The sequence below is a fragment of the Stigmatopora argus genome, chromosome 8 (assembly GCF_051989625.1).
Source record: "Stigmatopora argus isolate UIUO_Sarg chromosome 8, RoL_Sarg_1.0, whole genome shotgun sequence".
NCBI classification, from domain to species: domain Eukaryota; kingdom Metazoa; phylum Chordata; class Actinopteri; order Syngnathiformes; family Syngnathidae; genus Stigmatopora; species Stigmatopora argus.
This window is the reverse complement of record NC_135394.1, coordinates 11830001-11849194: the sequence shown is the minus strand read 5'-3', so window position 1 is coordinate 11849194 and position 19194 is coordinate 11830001. Positions and strand designations below refer to the sequence as shown.

At 39.6% G+C, this 19194-nt stretch overlaps 2 protein-coding genes across 3 annotated transcripts in view; both read left to right on the top strand.

Moving 5' to 3' along the window:
* The window catches only part of lingo3a (leucine rich repeat and Ig domain containing 3a), a 47770-nt gene extending 34039 nt beyond the window's left edge, over positions 1 to 13731 (top strand). The window contains exons 5-6 of one of the 2 annotated variants that reach the window (XR_013301207.1): positions 10354 to 12323; positions 12833 to 13731. Coding sequence is in view for 1 of the 2 variants with exons in the window: in XM_077606505.1 (XP_077462631.1) it covers positions 10399 to 12231 (1833 nt within the window). In the remaining variant the exon portion in view is untranslated. Of the gene's footprint in view, positions 1 to 10353 lie in introns of both variants that reach the window. The other variant, XM_077606505.1, reaches the window with a different exon arrangement.
* A 4800-nt stretch (positions 13732 to 18531) lies between these two features.
* The window catches only part of atp8b3 (ATPase phospholipid transporting 8B3), a 14784-nt gene continuing 14121 nt past the window's right edge, over positions 18532 to 19194 (top strand). The window contains exon 1 of the mRNA XM_077606512.1: positions 18532 to 18588. Coding sequence (XP_077462638.1) covers positions 18564 to 18588 — 25 coding nt within the window. The 5' untranslated portion in view covers positions 18532 to 18563. The remainder of the gene's footprint in view (positions 18589 to 19194) is intronic.

The window sequence follows — 19194 nt, the reverse complement described above, 5'->3', positions numbered from 1 at the left end:
CAGCGACTGTCAGCCAGTCGTCTTCAGGCGCACCACCGCTAGACAGCATGTGAAATAGTCTTTGTGTCTGGCCTCGTTTAACAGACGGCCCCCTCGCACCTGGGACCTTCTGCAATTCCATCAGTGCCGCTTTATTACACGCGTGCAACTTTCTCCACCTCGCCGCTGTCGGGGCATGAATTATGGATGCAAGGCACTCGGGCAGCTCGGCGAGAGGCCCACGCCACTGGATTACTTTCAATTTGCGCACTACTACCCGCGCTCCCCCGCCGGGCCAGTCGGAGGGGGGCTCTTCCTCGCGGGACCTCCGAGAGTCTTATTTAGATTAGCGGCTGAAACTCGACGCGAGGCAATCATATAAGAAAGTTGGAGAAGCAATTACCAGGATGTTGAATGTGTGAAGTATGAATAGACGCATCGTTATCTTATGGACAAGTCCATCCTTACATTAATTTTTTTTCGGGTTATCGTGTTCAGAGTTCGCTAGACGTTTTTTGAGTGGCATTTTTTTTTGGGGGGGGGGGGGGGGGTCATTGTCACATCAAGCTTCTTTCAAAGTTATTGTTAAAAGCTTTGTGTTATATCGGAATAAAAGTACTGTAATTTTTGGACTATAAGATGCTATTTTTGTACCTGCAGTTTATAAACCAGTGCAGCTTTACTTCTAGATTTCTATGGGGTAATAAACTGTTTTTTAGTGCTTCTATCCCATAATATAATGTAGACGCAGGTGACTTATAGTGCATGTTGGCTTATATGTGAAGAAATATAATTTCCTTGTAAATGTTGTTGGGGGCGGCTAGTCTGAAAATATTGATACGTTAGATTGTTGGTGGATTTGATTTCATATCAAAATTGAAAATGAAAACTTAGTTTGTTGGGTTTGCTTACTTTTTCTGTCATGCCACATTCTAAAAACATGCATCTTAGGTTTTAAGAACACTCGAAATTGTCCATAGATGTGAAGAAATGTTTGAATAGTTGTCCATTTGTCTCCTGGAATGCAATGGGGCCCATTGTTTGCTGGTTTTGGCCCCCTAACAAAGACGGACAGGATAGTTAAAAGTTAAAGGCAAGCTATAAATGGATGTGCAACTAATTAGGATTTCGTATTTGGCCCCACTTTAACCACAGTGGGATCAATTATTCCCAAGTCATGCAACAAAGAGTGGCCATACTACATTTCTTGTAGAGGAAGTTGCCCTGTCTTGCACCATTGTTGTCCCTTGATAACTGCTTCTAATTGGCAGCCAGTTGGTAACAGGCAGCGAGAGGAAAGTAGAAAAGGACGGGCGTCCTGTTAATAAAGCCAACCAGAAAGGACAGTGAGCGCCTGTAGGCTTCAAGAAGGATTAGAGCTTGCTCTCGGGCTTAGGATGCTCAACCTTGAGTGTGAGGAAAGGACAAGAAAAGAGTGAGAAGGCTGGAGTTGATGTTGTTGACAGTGTGTACACCCAGTACAGCCTCTCTGCCCGTCAGGGTCGTGCAGGCCTGTGTATGTCTTTCATGGTACTGTCAACAATTGGATTTTACCTGGTCAAGACGTAGAGCAATTCATATACTACATTACTTTTACTTGAGTGTTTTTGTTGAGGAAAAATTCTAGTTTTACGTTATTGCAGATTCTGTCTGCAAATTTATTTGACTTTGACTAATTTCCTGATAGTGTACGACTCTTTCACCAGTCTGCGTAGTCACATGACTCCAGGCAAACCTCAATTTTTATTTGTTTATGCTCTCATTTAAAAGACACAAGTCTGAATGGACAACGATAGCTCAGACAGAATGCATTCAAGCTAATATGTCATGATTAATTATTAAACTGTGAAATGAACGGGCTTAGAAGATCAATGCATCCCCAAGATATCCGTACAAAATGTCATTTCAATCCACCCATGAATAACGATGGAGTAGCAATTTTAGTTAGTGTCAACATCAAGAACAACAGCAAAGTGAATTATCTTTTGAGCAAGTCCCCAATCGGTCTTTTATTCATACTTTTAAAAATAGTAGTAGCCTTACTTTTCTACAGTTGGCTTCAACTGTTACCAATGATTCATTTGTGGACATTTGATTACTATTAGTCAGTTCACTGAAACCTAACCCCGCGGGGGTATTAAAATATAGACTCCCAAGACAATTAAGTCCGCCGACCATGTAATAGTCCTCAGTTGATGGGGCGTGGTAGTGTATTAGTGCTGCAAAGGGAGATGCTAATTAAAGTCAGTGTGTGAGGTCAGATTGTGCTACGATTACAACTGATGTACTAGTAGAACAACAACAAGAGTGCAAAGAGTTGGATATATCCTTGTAGGCAGGCCAAGTTGTGTCAGTGTGTGTTATGATTATGACGCTGGCTCGACGCTCGCTCAGCGAAGCACTGTCGAGGTTCACGTTTCTTCCTCGCTTTGCTTCGCCTCCTCGTTAACTCGCAGTGACTTTGCTTGAAGCAAAGGGATTTGCGGAAAAGTAGTTGTTCTTTAGTCTCTTATATGTCTCATTAGAATATAGCAGTGGCTCAGAATACATCTGAAACCAATGGAATGGCTATGAGTGATCATGTTTCAGGGCCATGATGGTGATAGACGTCCAAAAAGGGCGGGATAGGATGGATGAAAGTGATCCTTGGCTACCCGCCACTCCCAAATCAAATGGATTGGCCGTCAATTGCGGTCAGTGGAAGCCAGTGAGTTACAACCTACTGTTATGGTCGATAACCATTATTATGTATGGAGGAAAATTACTTGGTCAGAACCAGCTCTGTACTATAAATAGGGAGAAAACATAGCTTAGTGTGGTGCTGCTACCAAGGCCTTGTGGTTTGTGGGTGTAAAGGGGTGTTGGGGAGGGGCTAAGAATCATGAAAGTGGATGCACAGAGCTATAAAAGCGTGTTTAGGGATCTGTGGATATCACAGTTTAAACACTGACACACATAAATCAATTGAGGTTATGTGGCTTTTGCTGGGTAAATGGGCATTGATCTCCCGGTCGTACTCATCGCACCCGGCCCCTGATCGCAGTTGTTCCGTCACCGTTGAGTACATTAATGGGTCACAACCGCACCACATGTTCAATTATTAAAGAGGTGGTGGGAGAGTTTTGCTCCGCAGGGCCGGAAACAGTTTTCTCCAATTAAAGATTGATGACTCATTGTCAAGACGTGTCTTCAGTCACTCATTGGTGTCCTGTGGTTTCACTCCTGTCTGTTGTTTTAAGGATGCATTATGATGTTCTCCCCGGGCTTGTGTGGGTTTTCTCCGGGCATTCCGGTTTCCTCCCACTCTCCAAGGACATGCATGGTAGGCTGATTGGGTACTCTAAATTGCCCCTAGATATGAATGTGAGAGTGAATGGTTGTCTGTCTCCTTGTTCCCTGTGATTGGCTCGTGTGCGGTTGATTGGTCGCCGGTCTTTTGGTCGCTGTCTTTTGGTCGCCGGTCTTTTGGTCGCGGTCTTTTGGTCGCCGGTCTTTTGGTCGCCGGTCTTTTGGTCGCCGGTCTTTTGGTCGCTGTCTTTTGGTTGCCGGTCTTTTGGTCGCGGTCTTTTGGTCGCGGTCTTTTGGTCGCGGTCTTTTGGTCGCCCTGACCGCGACAATGGGTGACCAAAAGACCGGCGACCAAAAGACCGACGACCAAAAGACCGGCGACAAAACAAGATAAAACAACACGGTCTACGCATCAATAAAAGCCAACAATGGCAGTGAGCAGTTTCACTGAGCCGACGTGTGAGTGTATAAGAGTTTGTATGTACATGCGTTGTCCCTTTAAGAAGCAACGTCAGTCAGGGTCTTAACAAGTTCTCCAAGAAAAAACAATAAAAGTCCGGGAAATTTGGAGCTTTTCTTTACCCTAATAATTAATAGGGCATTAAGTATGACTAAATAGTAATTCGCAGTTTGTATTTAGGGAATTTGAGCAACAATTTAAATGGTAATTATCACTTACCTTCCGGGCGACCAAAAGACCGGCGACCAATCGACCGTGTACCTGATTGGCTGGCCACCAATTCAGGGGGAACCCCAATCCCACCCCGCCACCCCCGCCTCTGGCCCAAAGGCAGCTGAGATATGCTCCAGCACCCACCGCGACCCTAGTGAGGATAAAGCGGTTCAGAAAATGAGATGAGATGAGAATAAGGAGAAAAAAACATTTGGGATCTTGGAGAGTGAATTATTTGAGCCAATAGTTGCTGTAAAATGTTTCAGAACCATTGATATAAACTATAACCTCCTCTTGGCTTTAGAAGAGGGTTATTTCCCAGCTTGCCCCAGTCTCCTTGTGTAACTTCCCAATTTGCCTGAACAGCAAAACCAAAATTAACTTTAAAAGCAAACAATAAGAGTGTCTCATGTTCACACAATAACCTCTATCCATTTCTCGTTCCACCCTTAGTGCAAATCTGGGGTGAAGGCGTAAGATATTGCTTTCTAATGACATCCGTGTGTAATAATGTACATTTGTGTATTGGGTCTATTCTGTCAGTGACTGTAGGATGTCTCTAGACAGATTGATAGACACAAATGACAACAACCCTCTATGTAAATGACTAATGCCCTGTTCTGGGGGATTCGTCAGCACACACTCACACTGTACAGTAGTTACGCGAGTGTAATGACGAGTGGGTGTGCGAGAGCAGCCATTTGAAGAGCACCAGAGCATGTTGCCTCGGCCTCTAAACCTTTTATTTTTTGCTCGCCGGCACCCACGCACGCTCCCAAGTAGGCTTCCTGCTCATTTATCTGCTTTTTCGTTTGCACCTGCAGTAGCATTAACAGCCTAGCACTCTCATCAGACCTTATAACAACCGCCACACACTTTCTTGCCAAATATCACATGCCAATCCATGAGTTTATTTTACTCCGTGGTGTAAACGTGGGAGGAAAATGTGTTTGTGCAAGGACTTCGCTATACTTCCACAATCACATTAGATTCAGTAGAAAAGCTCTACTGTTTACCCAGGTATCCAAATTTGGTACCGTAGTGTTTTATTATTTTTGGGGGGAGGGTGTATAACCGAGCTAGACAAAAAACATTCATATGTCGCGTTTTTGGAGTGATTTTTTTCCATAGGAAAGCAAGAACAAGGCAATTATACATTGCAGTCTTAAGAATAAAACTGATAAAATATGATATGCGTCTATTAATGCAAAACAGTAACTGTTATTCAGTTAACTCTAGTCGAAACGACTTGATTACCAAACTTGCCTTCGCACTCCACATTGCTACCAAATCCATTCAGGTTTTCATCTTCAATATCACTTTTGAACAATTCCGCCAAGGGTCCACTTAGAGAGCCCATCTCCAGGCTGTCTGTGAGATAATGTCCATATATATAAGTTGAAAGAAATTGAAATTATAATTATTATCATTTCTCCCTTATTTCCCCTTTTTGCTTATTAAAACATGTACAAATATATAAAAAAATACAGTGCATCAACTGTATTAACTATTTCTCGACAATTTTTAGACACAAATCAAAGTGCTTTCCAATCTACTATCTAATTCTCGCATTGTGCAAATGTAACACGAATGATAAAACAAAATAAAAAACACTTCTTCAAAATCAAGCACTAAAATGACGAGGAACAAAAAAAGAAAACGTGCAAAGTTTTTGTCACTATTGATGTTAGATAAAGCATTGTGTGCAACCAATAAAAGTGGGAACTTTAACTTAAGTTTTTTCTTTTAGAAGTCCACACTGTTAGAAAGTCAATAATATACCCCCTAAAATAACATAAATATTTAATGTGTGTTTGAAGCTGTAACATTGTTTCGGCGGGGTCTCAGAAAATGAATTTTTCTGTTTTTTCTTGTGTATGTTTGGCTTCCAAAAAAAGCCAAAGATGGCAATCTATTATTTACTATGTGACTTGAATCTACAGTTCGTAACTGCAGGACGATAGTGTCATTAATACCCATCAGTGTACTTCTACAGTATACTACTGCAAAACTGACTACCCCAGCATGCGTGTACGCTAATTAACAGTACAAGGACACTGAAGGTGTCCTATTTTGCATAAGCAAGTACCCTCCTATTACACGCGCCTCGGTGGATGATGGTGAGGTGTTGAACGTATGTCTCGTGGTTAAAAAAAGGGACAATTTTACCATCTGGATGTGGTTCCATTGGGATGGTTGTTAATTCATGTCCTGTAATTTCATTAAATATAAATATATATGCCTTATGGTAAAGGAAAAACAGCCTAATTGTGTCATTAATGATCACCTACAAGTCAACTCTGATGAGAAAGCTGCATGTTAATGACAAATTTGTATGACGGTCAAAAGGACGCACATGCTGGTGGACACTTTGAAGGTTTACTCGCCTTGAAATTTACAGCATAATTACACCCTGCAATGGCTTCCCAATTAGGCAGCTTTTTGTTTTTAATTGGTGTTTGGGACACACACACGAGGTACTTCACCAGAAGGAGCTTCGCAATATAATAAGATCAAATCCATGAAATGAGAGATACTATACAGATATGTAGGGGGATGAATGAATAGAATTTCAATCAATGACACATTTTTGAATTATTGTTGGTTTTATGCAGACAGAGAAATATTTGGATTTTTTATTTGTTCGTAAGATAGAATTCACTCTTATCTGTCTACATGTTTTGCGGCACCATTTTTGTTTTAAATGAGCCTTTATTTATTTAGTTCCCAAACGAATCAGCTGCGAAAAAGCATAGATTTTATAGGAAGAACCATCCTTATTTGGCAGAGAGAAATTCTTAATTCCTCATGTTGAAAGTCTTTTTTTCCCAAAGGAAAGAAAGGAACAACATAAAATGACCAATTATGATGCAAATGTATGCTATAGTGATAAAAATTCAGTTATGAAATAATTTTATTACCAAAACACTGTGGAACATTGTCATTTTAAAGGACTTATGATAAACATTAATATTGTGTCTGTTACCTATCGGCAGATTAATTTTATAGTGAGAATTGAATATTCCTGTTTTTAATAAGTACTATCATTATGATTGGTCAGGATACAGACCCATTTCCTGTTTTGTGGTTTACACTTCTCCACCTTGCCCTATACTAGTACTCTTTGTTCTACACCACATGTGTCAAAGTGGCGGCCCGGGGGCCAAATCTGGCCCGCTGCATCATTTTGTGTGGCCGGGGAAAGTAAATCATGAGTGCCGACTTTCTGTTTTAGGATCAAATTAAAATGAAGAGTATAGATGTATATTAAATTTCCTGATTTTCCCTCTTTTAAATCAATAATTGTAATTTTTTAATCCAGTTTTTTCTGTGTTTTTAGTTCAAAAAGCATTTTGTAAAATCAAAAAATATATTTAAAAAAAGCTAAAATAAACATTGTTTTAGATCTATAAAAAAACGGAATATTCAGGGCTTTTAATCCAGTTCTTTCAATCCATTTATTTAAAAAAAACGAACCAACCCGAGTCTGACACCCCTGTTCTACACCAAAACAAATGGCGTTCACAATAATAAATCACTTTACTCCTATATTTCCTTTGTTCAAACTTTGTTTTCTACTCATTAAAATGATGCGGGTGCACCTAATATGGTACAGCTTGAAGGTAATTCAGTTTAAGTCCCATAATACCCCTTGAAATCGTGTGTAGAGTCATCGCTGCTGTTTTTGCTTGCACAAATACTATACGGTAGTGCAGGTAAATCGTCCTAAACGCACTGGGGACAGAAGCTCTTAAAGTCCTCGCCTCTGCACCTTAAAGCCGTTTGGCAAACACGATGGTAACGACAGCAGAAAGATATTCGTATAGAAGAAGAAAAATAGAAAAATCTGTGAAGAGCAAATGAATAGCAGCTGGGCTGGCAGGTGGTCGGCGGACAAGATTTTCAGGGGGAAACAACACAGATGCACCAGGGCTATTTGTGTGTGGATTTGGTTTTTTAGATAGCGGTGAATATAATGGTGTGTTTAAAAGGAAAATAGAGGGAGAGATGATTAAAAAGGGAGACTTGGAGTAATGAGTGTAAAAATGTGTAGCGTTAAAAAATTGTGCTGTGTTTAGTGTATGAGTGTTTATGTGGAGGGCACTTGTTTGTGAGTTAGTGAAGTGTGGGAGTGTGTGGGGTGGCTGGGGTGAGTTTTACGGGGGTAAATGGTGTGTGTATGGGGGGTTGAAGTGTAAGCTTTCTAAATATGTGTTGTGTGTGGGGAGTTTGTATAATTAGGTGTGGAGTGTGCAAGAGTGAATGTGTGAGACATAGTTTGGAGTGTCTGGAGTTGAGTGTGTTAGCGTTGTGTTTTCATTTTTAATGTCGTGTCAAGTGTGTGGCCTCACGTTGAAGAAGCACACATGAGCATGTTGCCATGACAACGTAGTAAGTCATAACTGTCCACTCCTATATATAATTTTCCAGGAGTGAACTTTGTGTTTAATATTTTTCAAAGACATAAGATTAATATTTTAAATGTGATTTGAAGCTTGCTTATTCAAACATATGCAGTGGCAAGTTCTTGATTATTGGGTGCAATGCTGAAAGGTTTTGAGGGCATACCCAGTGCTTGACTCAGTATTGTTTATTCTTTATGGTTTCTCATATCGGTAAGTGATTGCTATCAGATGTGCTTGAAAAAAATTGATTGTAAAAATTTGGAGCAGTAGTCAAAGGATGACTGGGATAGTATTGTGGTTATTGATTTTTCATTTTCAGAGATGTATAATGACGGTACTTTCAAAGTTCATCACATTATTACCGGCACGTGAATGTCATATTCTGATTGCATCGCCGAGATTTCTCTCCAAAACAAATATCAGCCTGACGTTCACGTCAAAGCAAAGGTCAGATGAGGCAGAAATAATTGCCCGCATGCAAATATTGAAAAAATATCATAGGTAATAAATCTAATGAGAAGCCAACTCATGCAAAGAAGGGCTACTAACAACTACTCTATCAAAATCAGATACTAAATCTTTTTTGTACCAAGCATGCTCACTAATGCCAATGTCTGACCACGGCTGCTCTTTTTTTGAGTATGTTCATCATCACCAAATCAACTAATTGCGAATTTATATAGTTTTAATTGCCTAATTAATGTAAAAACAAAATCTTACTTTAATTACCCTTTAAAAATATGTCGCATTGGAATAGAAGAAGAACCAAGAAGAAACATTACACATTAAAGTAAGAGTAAAATAGAGGACAACAGAGAAAATAGGCACCCATTAATGTAACATATTAACATTTTTTGATAACTATAGCCTAAAAACACAACATAACAATCTGTTATCAGAGTGAAATATAGGAGGTGCAGGCTGGGCCAAACTATGAAAAAAAATACAGATTATAGTCCGGAAATACATACTCCATTCGACCAACTAGTGACATCCAAAGCAAAACCATGCGTTTTTCTCAGATTTTGAGATTTGGATAAATTTCTAATATAGCACTCCCTCCTCCATTTGACCAAGTAGCGACATACTAAGCAAAAGCATGCCTCCGTTTCAGTCACTCTGTCACCAGCATTTGAGTGACCGCTGATGTAACCTAATGTGTCAGCCCTCTGTCCTCTGTACTGTGCCCTGGGCAATCTCTGACCAGCCTTCCTCTTGTGTGGAAAAATGGGATTTAATAAAGCAGGCGAGTCTCTTTCACATGTTTTAGAATGAATTTTGGGGAGAAAAAAATTAGGCAAAAAGCAGTGGCTTCCATAGAAACAATCCAGTGGTGTTCCTTCAATGCCTTTGCCAGACGCCATTCTCTTTTTGCCCCCCACTGCCCCTTTATCAGACAGCTCTGCTTGTATTCTCAGTCACTTATTTTTATTCCAGGCTGCCTAATATTCATCCCGTAGTCAGGATGAATTGCAAATTAGTGCCCGGGGTGGAGGATGTTAACAGCGATATTAAGCCGTCTAAAGCGAGAGCAGGTGATCATTTTAAACGCCTGTAAAATATGCTCTCCTGTCTGCTGCATCATGTCAAACTCATCTGCTTGTTTCAAGAATTTATTTTACGTTTTTGTTCCTCGACTCGGAGGCAGAGTCGATGTGTTTGATCAGATCTTTCTCGAAATGTCTCCTTGTATACATAGAAAGAGATGTGTGAACAGAAATATGGCATCTAATGGAAATAAAAAGTTTTTTGTATCTCTGGGATACACTGTGTGCTTTGATCAGCGGCCTTTTACCTTTCAGCTATTTACACGGAGTAAACGGTTGACTTCGCACTTTTGTGGTATTTAGGTTTGGTGAGTATCAAAGCGGGAGATATTGTTTTGATCGTTTTGATATGGTAATGTCTTGGGTGCCAAAATATGGACAAAGAATTCAACAAAAACTTGTCCTGCATCATTTTCCCACTTTGCTAACAAATCATTTCCCATCAATTTTGTCTTCCCAGGTGTCTGGCCCAGTGGTTGTAGCCCAGTGAGAAAGCAGGTGTGTCATGGGGGTCTGCTTCAGCCAGGATGTGGGTTGGCCTTTGCCATTCTTTATTCTTCTGGTGATCATCACTGCGTGGCCTACCCGTGGTCAAGTATGTCCTCAGCGGTGCGACTGCATCAGCAAGTTAAAAAGTGTCTCCTGCCATGGTAAGCGCCTGTCTGCCCTGCCCGACGGTATCCCGTCGGACACCAGGGTCCTGGACCTGAGTGAGAATAAGCTCCGCTGGGTGGAGCACGGTGACCTCCTTACCTTTCCTCACGTGGAGAAGCTGGATCTCAGTGAGAACATGATCAGCGTGCTGGAACCAAATGCTTTTTCCAATTTGCAGAGCCTCAAGTCGCTTTCACTAAGGGGTAACCAGTTAAAACTGATCCCCATGGGGGCTTTCTCCCACCTTTCTAATCTCACTTCCTTGGACCTCAGCGGGAACAATCTTGTTATTCTTTTGGACTTTACTTTCCAAGACCTTAAGAGTCTTCGAAACCTGGAAGTCGGAGACAACGATCTGGTGTATATCTCAAACAAAGCCTTTTTGGGTCTGGTGGGGCTAAGGGATCTGACCATCGAGAGGTGCAACCTGACTTCTGTGTCCAGTCAGTCCTTGTCGTATCTTCACAACCTGGTGACCCTGCGGCTCCGCCATCTTAGCATTTCCACGCTAGAGGACCAGAACTTCCGCAAACTGGGAAATCTGAAGGGCCTGGAGATCGATCACTGGCCCTATTTGGAATACATTACCCCCCACAGTCTGCAGGGTCTCAATTTATCCTGGCTGTCCATCACACACACCAACATCACCTCTGTTCCCACCTCCGCCCTACGCAGCCTCTCCCATCTCACCAGCCTCAACTTATCCTTCAACCCGATTTCGGTCCTGGAGTCCTGGTCGCTGCGAGACCTGCTTCGACTGAAGGAGCTCCACCTGGTCAACAGCAAGCTGGCAACAGTGCAACCTTACGCCCTAGGGGGTCTCAGACAGATCCGCCTGCTTAACCTCTCCGCCAACAACTTGTTGACTCTGGAGGAAGGAGCCTTCCAGTCGGTCAACACTCTGGAGACGCTCCGTTTGGACGGAAACCCCCTGGCTTGTGACTGCCGCTTGCTTTGGATCCTTCAACGCAGGAAGACGCTAAATTTCGACGGCGCCTCCCCGGTGTGCATGACGCCCGTGGAAGTGCAGGGACGGGCTTTGGGTGCCTTCTCGGATTCGGCCCTTTTTGACCACTTCACCTGCCAGAAGCCCAAAATCCGCAACAGGAAACTGCAGCAGATATCAGCTCGCGAGGGCCAGGTGGTGTCGTTTATTTGCAGGGCCGAGGGTGAGCCCAAGCCGGCGATCTTCTGGATATCGCCGCAGCGACGGCGGATCACAACAAAGAGCAACGGCCGCTTGACGGTCTTAAAGGAAGGCACCTTAGAAATAAGGTACGCGCAGGTGATAGACACGGGAACCTATATCTGCATTGCTAGTAACGCGGGAGGGAATGACACATACTTTGCCACGCTCACCGTCAGCGGGCTTCCCCTCGATGCCGCGCTCATGGCCAACCGCACTTACTACACGGGGGACCTTAACGACACCAACCTGAATGACACCAGAGTTTTTCTCAAGTTCACTCTGGACCTGAAGACCATCCTCATCTCCACAGCGATGGGCTGCATCATGTTCCTGGGCGTGGTTCTCTTCTGTTTCATTCTGCTTTTTGTCTGGAGTCGTGGTAGGGGACAGCACAAAAACAATTTCTCCGTCGAATATTCTTTCCGAAAGGTGGACGGGCCGGCGGCCAGCGGAGGGCAGGGCGGCGCCCGCAAGTTCAACATGAAGATGATTTGAGAGCTTTAGCTATTGTGTTTTTTTCCTTTTTCTCATCCCGACAGGAAATTAGGATGCACGAAGGATGGCTCCCTCACTTGAGGCCGTTTAAGGTGTGAACATTGAGCAGACACAACTTCCCTTCACATGCTTAATTGCATAGTGTTCTTTCTCAAACACTGTTTTTAAATGTCAAAAACAATTATCAGTTGCTCTTTGTGCTTTTAGCATTTAACGCAATGCCGAGAAAAACAGATTTGACTCATGAGGAACTATTAAGATGTCAACGATACATCCCAGTTTTGTTTATTTGAGAATTTCGTTGAACAAGGGATGATAATGATGACACTCTCATAAGCCCGCTAGATGTTAGCGATCGAGCTGTTGATCATTAGATTTTCCACGTTCTGTCTTGTTACCACTTGAGAAACCATTAAGATGTCAACATTACAGCCGAGTATGTTTTCACGAGAATGTGTTTAACGAGAAGGAATGACACCCTAATAAGCCTACTAGATTGTCACAAATGAGTTTTCGATCAAGATGTTTTCCATGTTCTTTTCTGTTATAACTGGGGATGGAAACAAGTTTTGTCGTGCTAAGATTGTCCCTTCACTGACAGGATTGGACACTTATCATCCATCCACTTTTGACCGCACCTCTTCCATTATACACTGAAGACAAGCAAAGACTGCTCTAGAGATCTGGGACGTTTCAAGGATGCTAACGGTGAGCAAAGAAGTCATTTGTTCTCACTCCGGTCCTGTCGTATTTACGCCTAAAAAAACAAAAACAAAATAATAATGAGTTAAAGTCATTTTAAGTGTGTATGAGAGATGAGTTTCTTCCCCGAGTGTAGGAATTCAATGATTTCGGGGTCTTATTCACAAGTGAAATGAGATTAGGAGAGAGAAAATGCATGGATGGATTGAAGTGTTTTTAATACAAGTATATTCTGACTTTTGTATTGCCTTTAGCTTATTGATGACATTCTGAGATACTGTATGGACAGTCATTTTGATGTTGTAGGAACGCAACACTTTGGGTTTTAAGCACATAACTCAATTTGAGAAATAGAAGTGGTTCATGTGAAAATTAACTCAAAAAAAGGCTGTTGCTATGTTACCATTTTAGGATTTTTCTCCGTTTATGAAAAGAAAAATACAATGAGGACCTCCCTAGCGATGTCAACTGAATGTGTACATGTAAATTGTAATGTACCATATACTCTTTCTTTTGAAGTACTTATGGGCCATAAATATACGTAAAACACCAAAATGAACATCAGTGTTTTGTGGTAAATTAGCACGCCTTCTCAGGCAATATTCATTCTACATTAAATGTAATTCATATGTATGTCTGGACACTAAAATGATGAATTCGTAATTGTGCACAAACGAACAGCTCTTTTCTGGAATTAGATGAAAGCCAAATTTTAAACATGATCTACTATACATGTAGTCATCCTATTATGTTAATGACTATATTTAAAATTTTCCTAAACTTATTCGTGATGAGCATATTTTCGGATTCTGAAAAATCCAAAAGACTCATTGAAAGAGATATGAATTTCCAAGCTGACTTTACTTTTTATACCCGGATTTGTGACGCCTGGTCTTTGTTGACCTGGCGTCCATCCATTTGGAAATGGATTTTATTTTTTCCATGATCAATGGAACGAACATAATGACCCTTTACAACTTTAATAGCAGCTGTTGTTTTCATTGTAGCGCAACTGCCATATTTTTGGAGCATAAGGGAGCACAAGCAATTTGGAAAATTACAGTCCGCCTCACACACCACAACAGTAGTGTTTAATGTTTGGGAAGAGAAACGTGCATATTAGTTTGTATTTCCAAATTCCAAATGTGGTCATTAAATGCCAAGATTTTGCCAAATTATTTTCATATGTCAAATTTACTACAATGTCTTGGAATGAGATTTCTTTGCAAATAAGTGGTTCTTGCACAAATCCTCTAATTTTTAAGTTAACCTTTAAAAAATGGCATCAGGGTATTTAAGACTATATTTTTTTCATTTTTAAGACTTACCACTAAGCCTTGTGCTATAAAATGGTCCATTTAAAGAAGATATTGGGTGTACTACTAGCAATTTTTGTGGATAAAATGTACTATATTGCACAAAATGTACCATAGTCTTCAACATTCTTTTTGCGGAACTGTTGTCACGTTTTACAACTCCTTCAAATATTACCGGTACTTTCATCTGAAGTAGTCAAACTGTCTCGTGCATTTGAATTCTTTCTTCCTCATCCTAATCACACTCCCTGAGAAAGTGAATGACCTTACACATTTGAACAAAGTGTTGCGATAAAAAGATGAACGGGAGCTCAGTGGGCCGTAATCTTGTTTGGATAGGAATGGAGTTGCAAGAGAAAATGGCTGGAACTCTTCCAGGGACAGATCTATTGAAAGTTTAGCTGAGGACTATCCGAATTGGAGCCTTTCCATGGGAATAAATGGCAATTGATTTACAGCATGAAGGTCAAACTGTGGATATATAAAGTCTGGACACCCTTGTTCAAATGGCATTTTGTAAAAAAAAAAAAAAGGACCTTATTTTTTGGACTATAAGTCGCACCATCCAAACAATGCATAATGAACATGTAAAAGTCACATTTTTTATTTGATCAGAACCAAGAACAAAACACATCAAAGTAACAAAAGTCAAATAGATAACAATGGGCTGAATAGTCATCTGTTAAAATAATAGGTTTTTTTTTCAGATAACTATAGCCCCCCCCAAAATAAAAAATAAAAACAGGTTGTCGGTGGTCAGAGAGAGTGGAAAAAAACCACAAGTCACACTTGAAAATTAGCAGCAGGTCCTGCCAAACAAGACTGATTTATAGTCTGGATAATACAGCAATTTTCCATCAAAACTTGACAATTCAAATCAGGTTGGTTGATCTAAAAATGTCAAATTTGGCCCATCCTTTTCTCTCCTGTATTAAAGGTCCCCAATATTTAGGAGAAACATTATATTTGCTCTTTCACTGTAGAACTATCATACCTGTCAACCTCTGCCGATAACTGCCCTTATAAATGATTATGATTCCCCTTACAAACCCCCCAAAAACCTTACAAACACCGTACGACTCGTACGAGTCGTACGGTGTTTGTAAGGTTTTTTTGGGGGTTTGTAAGGGGAATCATAATCATTTATAAGGGCAGTTATCGGCAGAGGTTGACAGGTATGAACTATTCAAAACTGGGGTGTTTTTAATTACACTCTCCCACAGTGTTCTACAGTAATAACACTTTCTATTCATATTTAACATATAAGATTAAACACTTGAGGCGAGACAAATCTTAAATGTGTTTAATTAAAAAACAGATATATTCCCATTCCTTCTTGAATCTTGCAACTCCAGATGTGAATCAATGTGAGACGCAACCACTAAGTGTCCAGGGTTCCAGCTTTTAATCAAAGAAAATTGAATATTAATGGGCCCATTAGTTAACTTTATACACTTAATTGAATGTGAGAGAGGCTTAATCCTCGAGGCACATCTCCCCATCTGGAGTTTCCCATAATTTGACTTCAAGCATTCTAGTATGCCTCTGCTACCCTCTGCTGTATAACAGTAGAGTAGAAAGTGCTTTGAAACAAGTTGTGCATTACAAATGATTGCATAATTTTTCTTCGTCTTTGGTGGAAATCGTGATGTAAATACTGAAAGCATTGTTCCTGGAAATTGTGCTGTTTTATATGGTGTTGTTTTATATGTACATTAAACAAAAAATGTTCATAAAGCATACCATGACATGCCTTTTGTTACCTAACCATTTTTTATTGGAGCGCAGTGAAGTGATATTTAAATCATAAATTCTTCTTGGTCTAATTTTATGTCATTCAATGCCATTGACGAATAGAAAAGTCAAAATGAATTGTCAATAGCAGCCAATGCGTTAATGATTCAAACTGCACAAAAATGTCAACTTGATTTAAAAGACTTAAAAATTCAGTCTTAAATCATTTTAACACAATATTAATTTGTGACCAGAACACCGTCAGGAGAAGCCAATGTGTTTTTTGTCTTTGGTTGAATTCATTTTCAAGAGGTCAATTTAATTTCATTAAACAATTGCATGCACATGGTTAAAAAGCCAGAATAAAAGCTACTTTTCATCCGTAGTTCACTCGCCGTGATGTCAAAAAAAAAATACATCTATAAGAGAATAACTTGGTGAGACACTTCTTTCATGGGTGGTTTTAAGACTCACCACCATCTTTCTTTAAGCAGTGCATATTTAACAACTAATTTGGTGGAAATGTATGCTTCTTCTGACCTAAGGGACCGCCAATCATCTCCACAGGTGACTGCGTAGTGTGGCTCTTCGACTCTGATTAAAATTTTTGCTCTTTTAGTCTAACTTGTTTACCACCCATGCACCATACCATCAGGGACTTAAAGTTAGAATTTTCCTTTTTCAATTTAAAGTCAGAGAAATGAGAATCCTGGAGGAAAAAAATGGAGAAATTTTCTAATTCATTTCCAGCACATCTTAAATGATATTCCTTAACTGTCGCATTGTTTTTGGTTGTGGGTTTATAGTAAAAGATGGAATAGTATTCAAAGTTATAGCGTACATATCCTATTTAAAAAAAAACACATCTAATCTCATATTTTCATTTTAGCCTTTCATTTGTGCATCAATTTTGATTATTTTTCTTAATTTTATAAACACAATTATTTAGGACATATGCCATTTGGCATCCCATTGTAGCATTAATGTTACGGGCACTTAGTTATTGATGGCCATAGTTGTACAAAAAGAAAAAAAGATGAGGTCATTTGCTTGCTCAAATTGATTGTGTCCATTAGAAGAGTTGTTTAAAAAGCAAAATAAACAAATACATTTGTTACTTGTTGATTGCTGTAGTGTAGGACTGTACTTCATGATAGATATACTTTGAGCTTGTTGCTATTATTTCATGTTTTCCCCAATGTAATAAAAAGTCACCGTGGAGATTCTTACAGGTAAGATTACAGAGGGTGTATTTTAAATCATATTTTGAATTGGAATCTCAGCAACAGCGTTGACAAATCGTTGGTTTTCATAATGTAATATTAAATAAACGCCAGCAGGTGCCAGACTAACATAACACTGCAAAATCTTTCTGTTTTTTGCTACAGGATGAGGTTCCTTCAAATGCTACTTTGATTTATATTCATTTTATGATGGATGTGTGGTCAGTGCAATATTATTCATCACATTTTGTGGTGTTTTTTAAAGACAGAAACATAAAAATGAGGTAGTTTTACAACTTGACCGATTGATTGAGTAGAATAAGTCAATGCCAAATGACATATTAGTCAACTGTGTAAGAAAAAACAATATTCCCCTATGTTATAATTCTTTGTACCCTAAAAATATAGTAAAGTAAAAATATCTTTTGAATTTTGATGAGGGTTTTTTAACCCCCAAAACAAATTTAGTATGTGTTTTATTTTTAAGGAATAGAATATTTCCCAGAATAACAATAGATGACTATTGAGATCACTTTTTGGTAAACTCATGTAATCTTCAAAAACAAAATGTTTCTTATAAATACTCTTTCAAACACCCCCCAACAATAAAATATCTTTTTTCCCCTTATGCATTCACTTTTACAAATTATTTGATTTTATTTTAAGGCACAATTGCACACAAACAACTGCCTCTGACTCAACCCCATTATGCAAAGCTTTGTATTCTTCACCCTGTAAACCGATCCTGTTCAATGTTTTCTGAACCACGGCAGGTGTGGAACACTCCCATAAACACACTGTCATCATATTACATTTTATTCCCAAGAAATCCTATTTTTCATTGACCTCTCCAATTTCTCCTCTAATTTATGCACATTTATAAAGCAGTTTGAAAGCAATAATACTCTCTTTAGTTGCTATATTCCCAGGTATAAGGTGAACAGGGATTATGCCATGTGATGCAGGACACACCTGGGAGTAACTTGGGTGTGGATATGTTATATCATTATTGTTTGAGTGGAGCAGAAGTAGGGAAGTGTGCGCCAAACAGCATGTCAACAATGCTTTCCATAATGCCATGGTAATGCGAAAGGAATCAATACAATCACTACAGACAGGTAAGCCGTTGTGTTGTCTTTATGTTGGCTACATTTTTTTTTCCTTCAAGATTTTAGATTGACGCCCGAGGCTGACTGAAAAGAGTGGATGGTAATTTACAAACCATTCACCGCAAAGAAGGCTTGTGTTGACATGGTAACGCTAAGTAATGAGTTACAAGATAACCAAGATGATCAGAAAGTGTCGCTTTTGTCCCTTTGCAGCACAAAGTGTACATGTTACTGAGTAGGTCACTATCATGGATAAGGACGACATGGAATCAGGTATGTTTCAACGAGGTGAGAACCAGTTTTTGATGTGTGCTCGAATTTCGACAATGAACTTGTTTTTGTGAAAGGCCAATTTAATATAACTGTAATGCACAAACATTGTTATGGTATGTTTTTTTTATTGTTTGTTTATTGTGCAATGCTTACACCACCAACATGACTTAATTGTTTTACCCACTAAAGAATTTTTCTGAATTTTAGCCATTTTGTTTCAGGCAGTGTAAAATCGACTTTGTTTTCTTTGAGAAAATTGTACGTTTAATATCCAAAAAGCATTTTCAAATGGTCTCACCGCTTTCAAGAAAAGAATTCGGTGGAAGGATTTTGTTTTGTTGATTGCGTTGAACATTGCCGAAAACATGGTGTCAAAAAATTTTGGGCAAAAATATTGCGGACAAAATATAGAAAGTAAGAAAACGATATTATTGCAACCCAATGGAAAAACATTCAAATTTTAGTTTCACACAAAAATATTTTTAGTCATTAAAAAAGATAATTGGACACTTTAGTGGTCAAAAATAGCAAGTGAGCTGAATGCCTAATTTAGCAGAACTACTACAAAACCACAGTTTTAGCATAATTTTCCAGTCATTTTTGGAT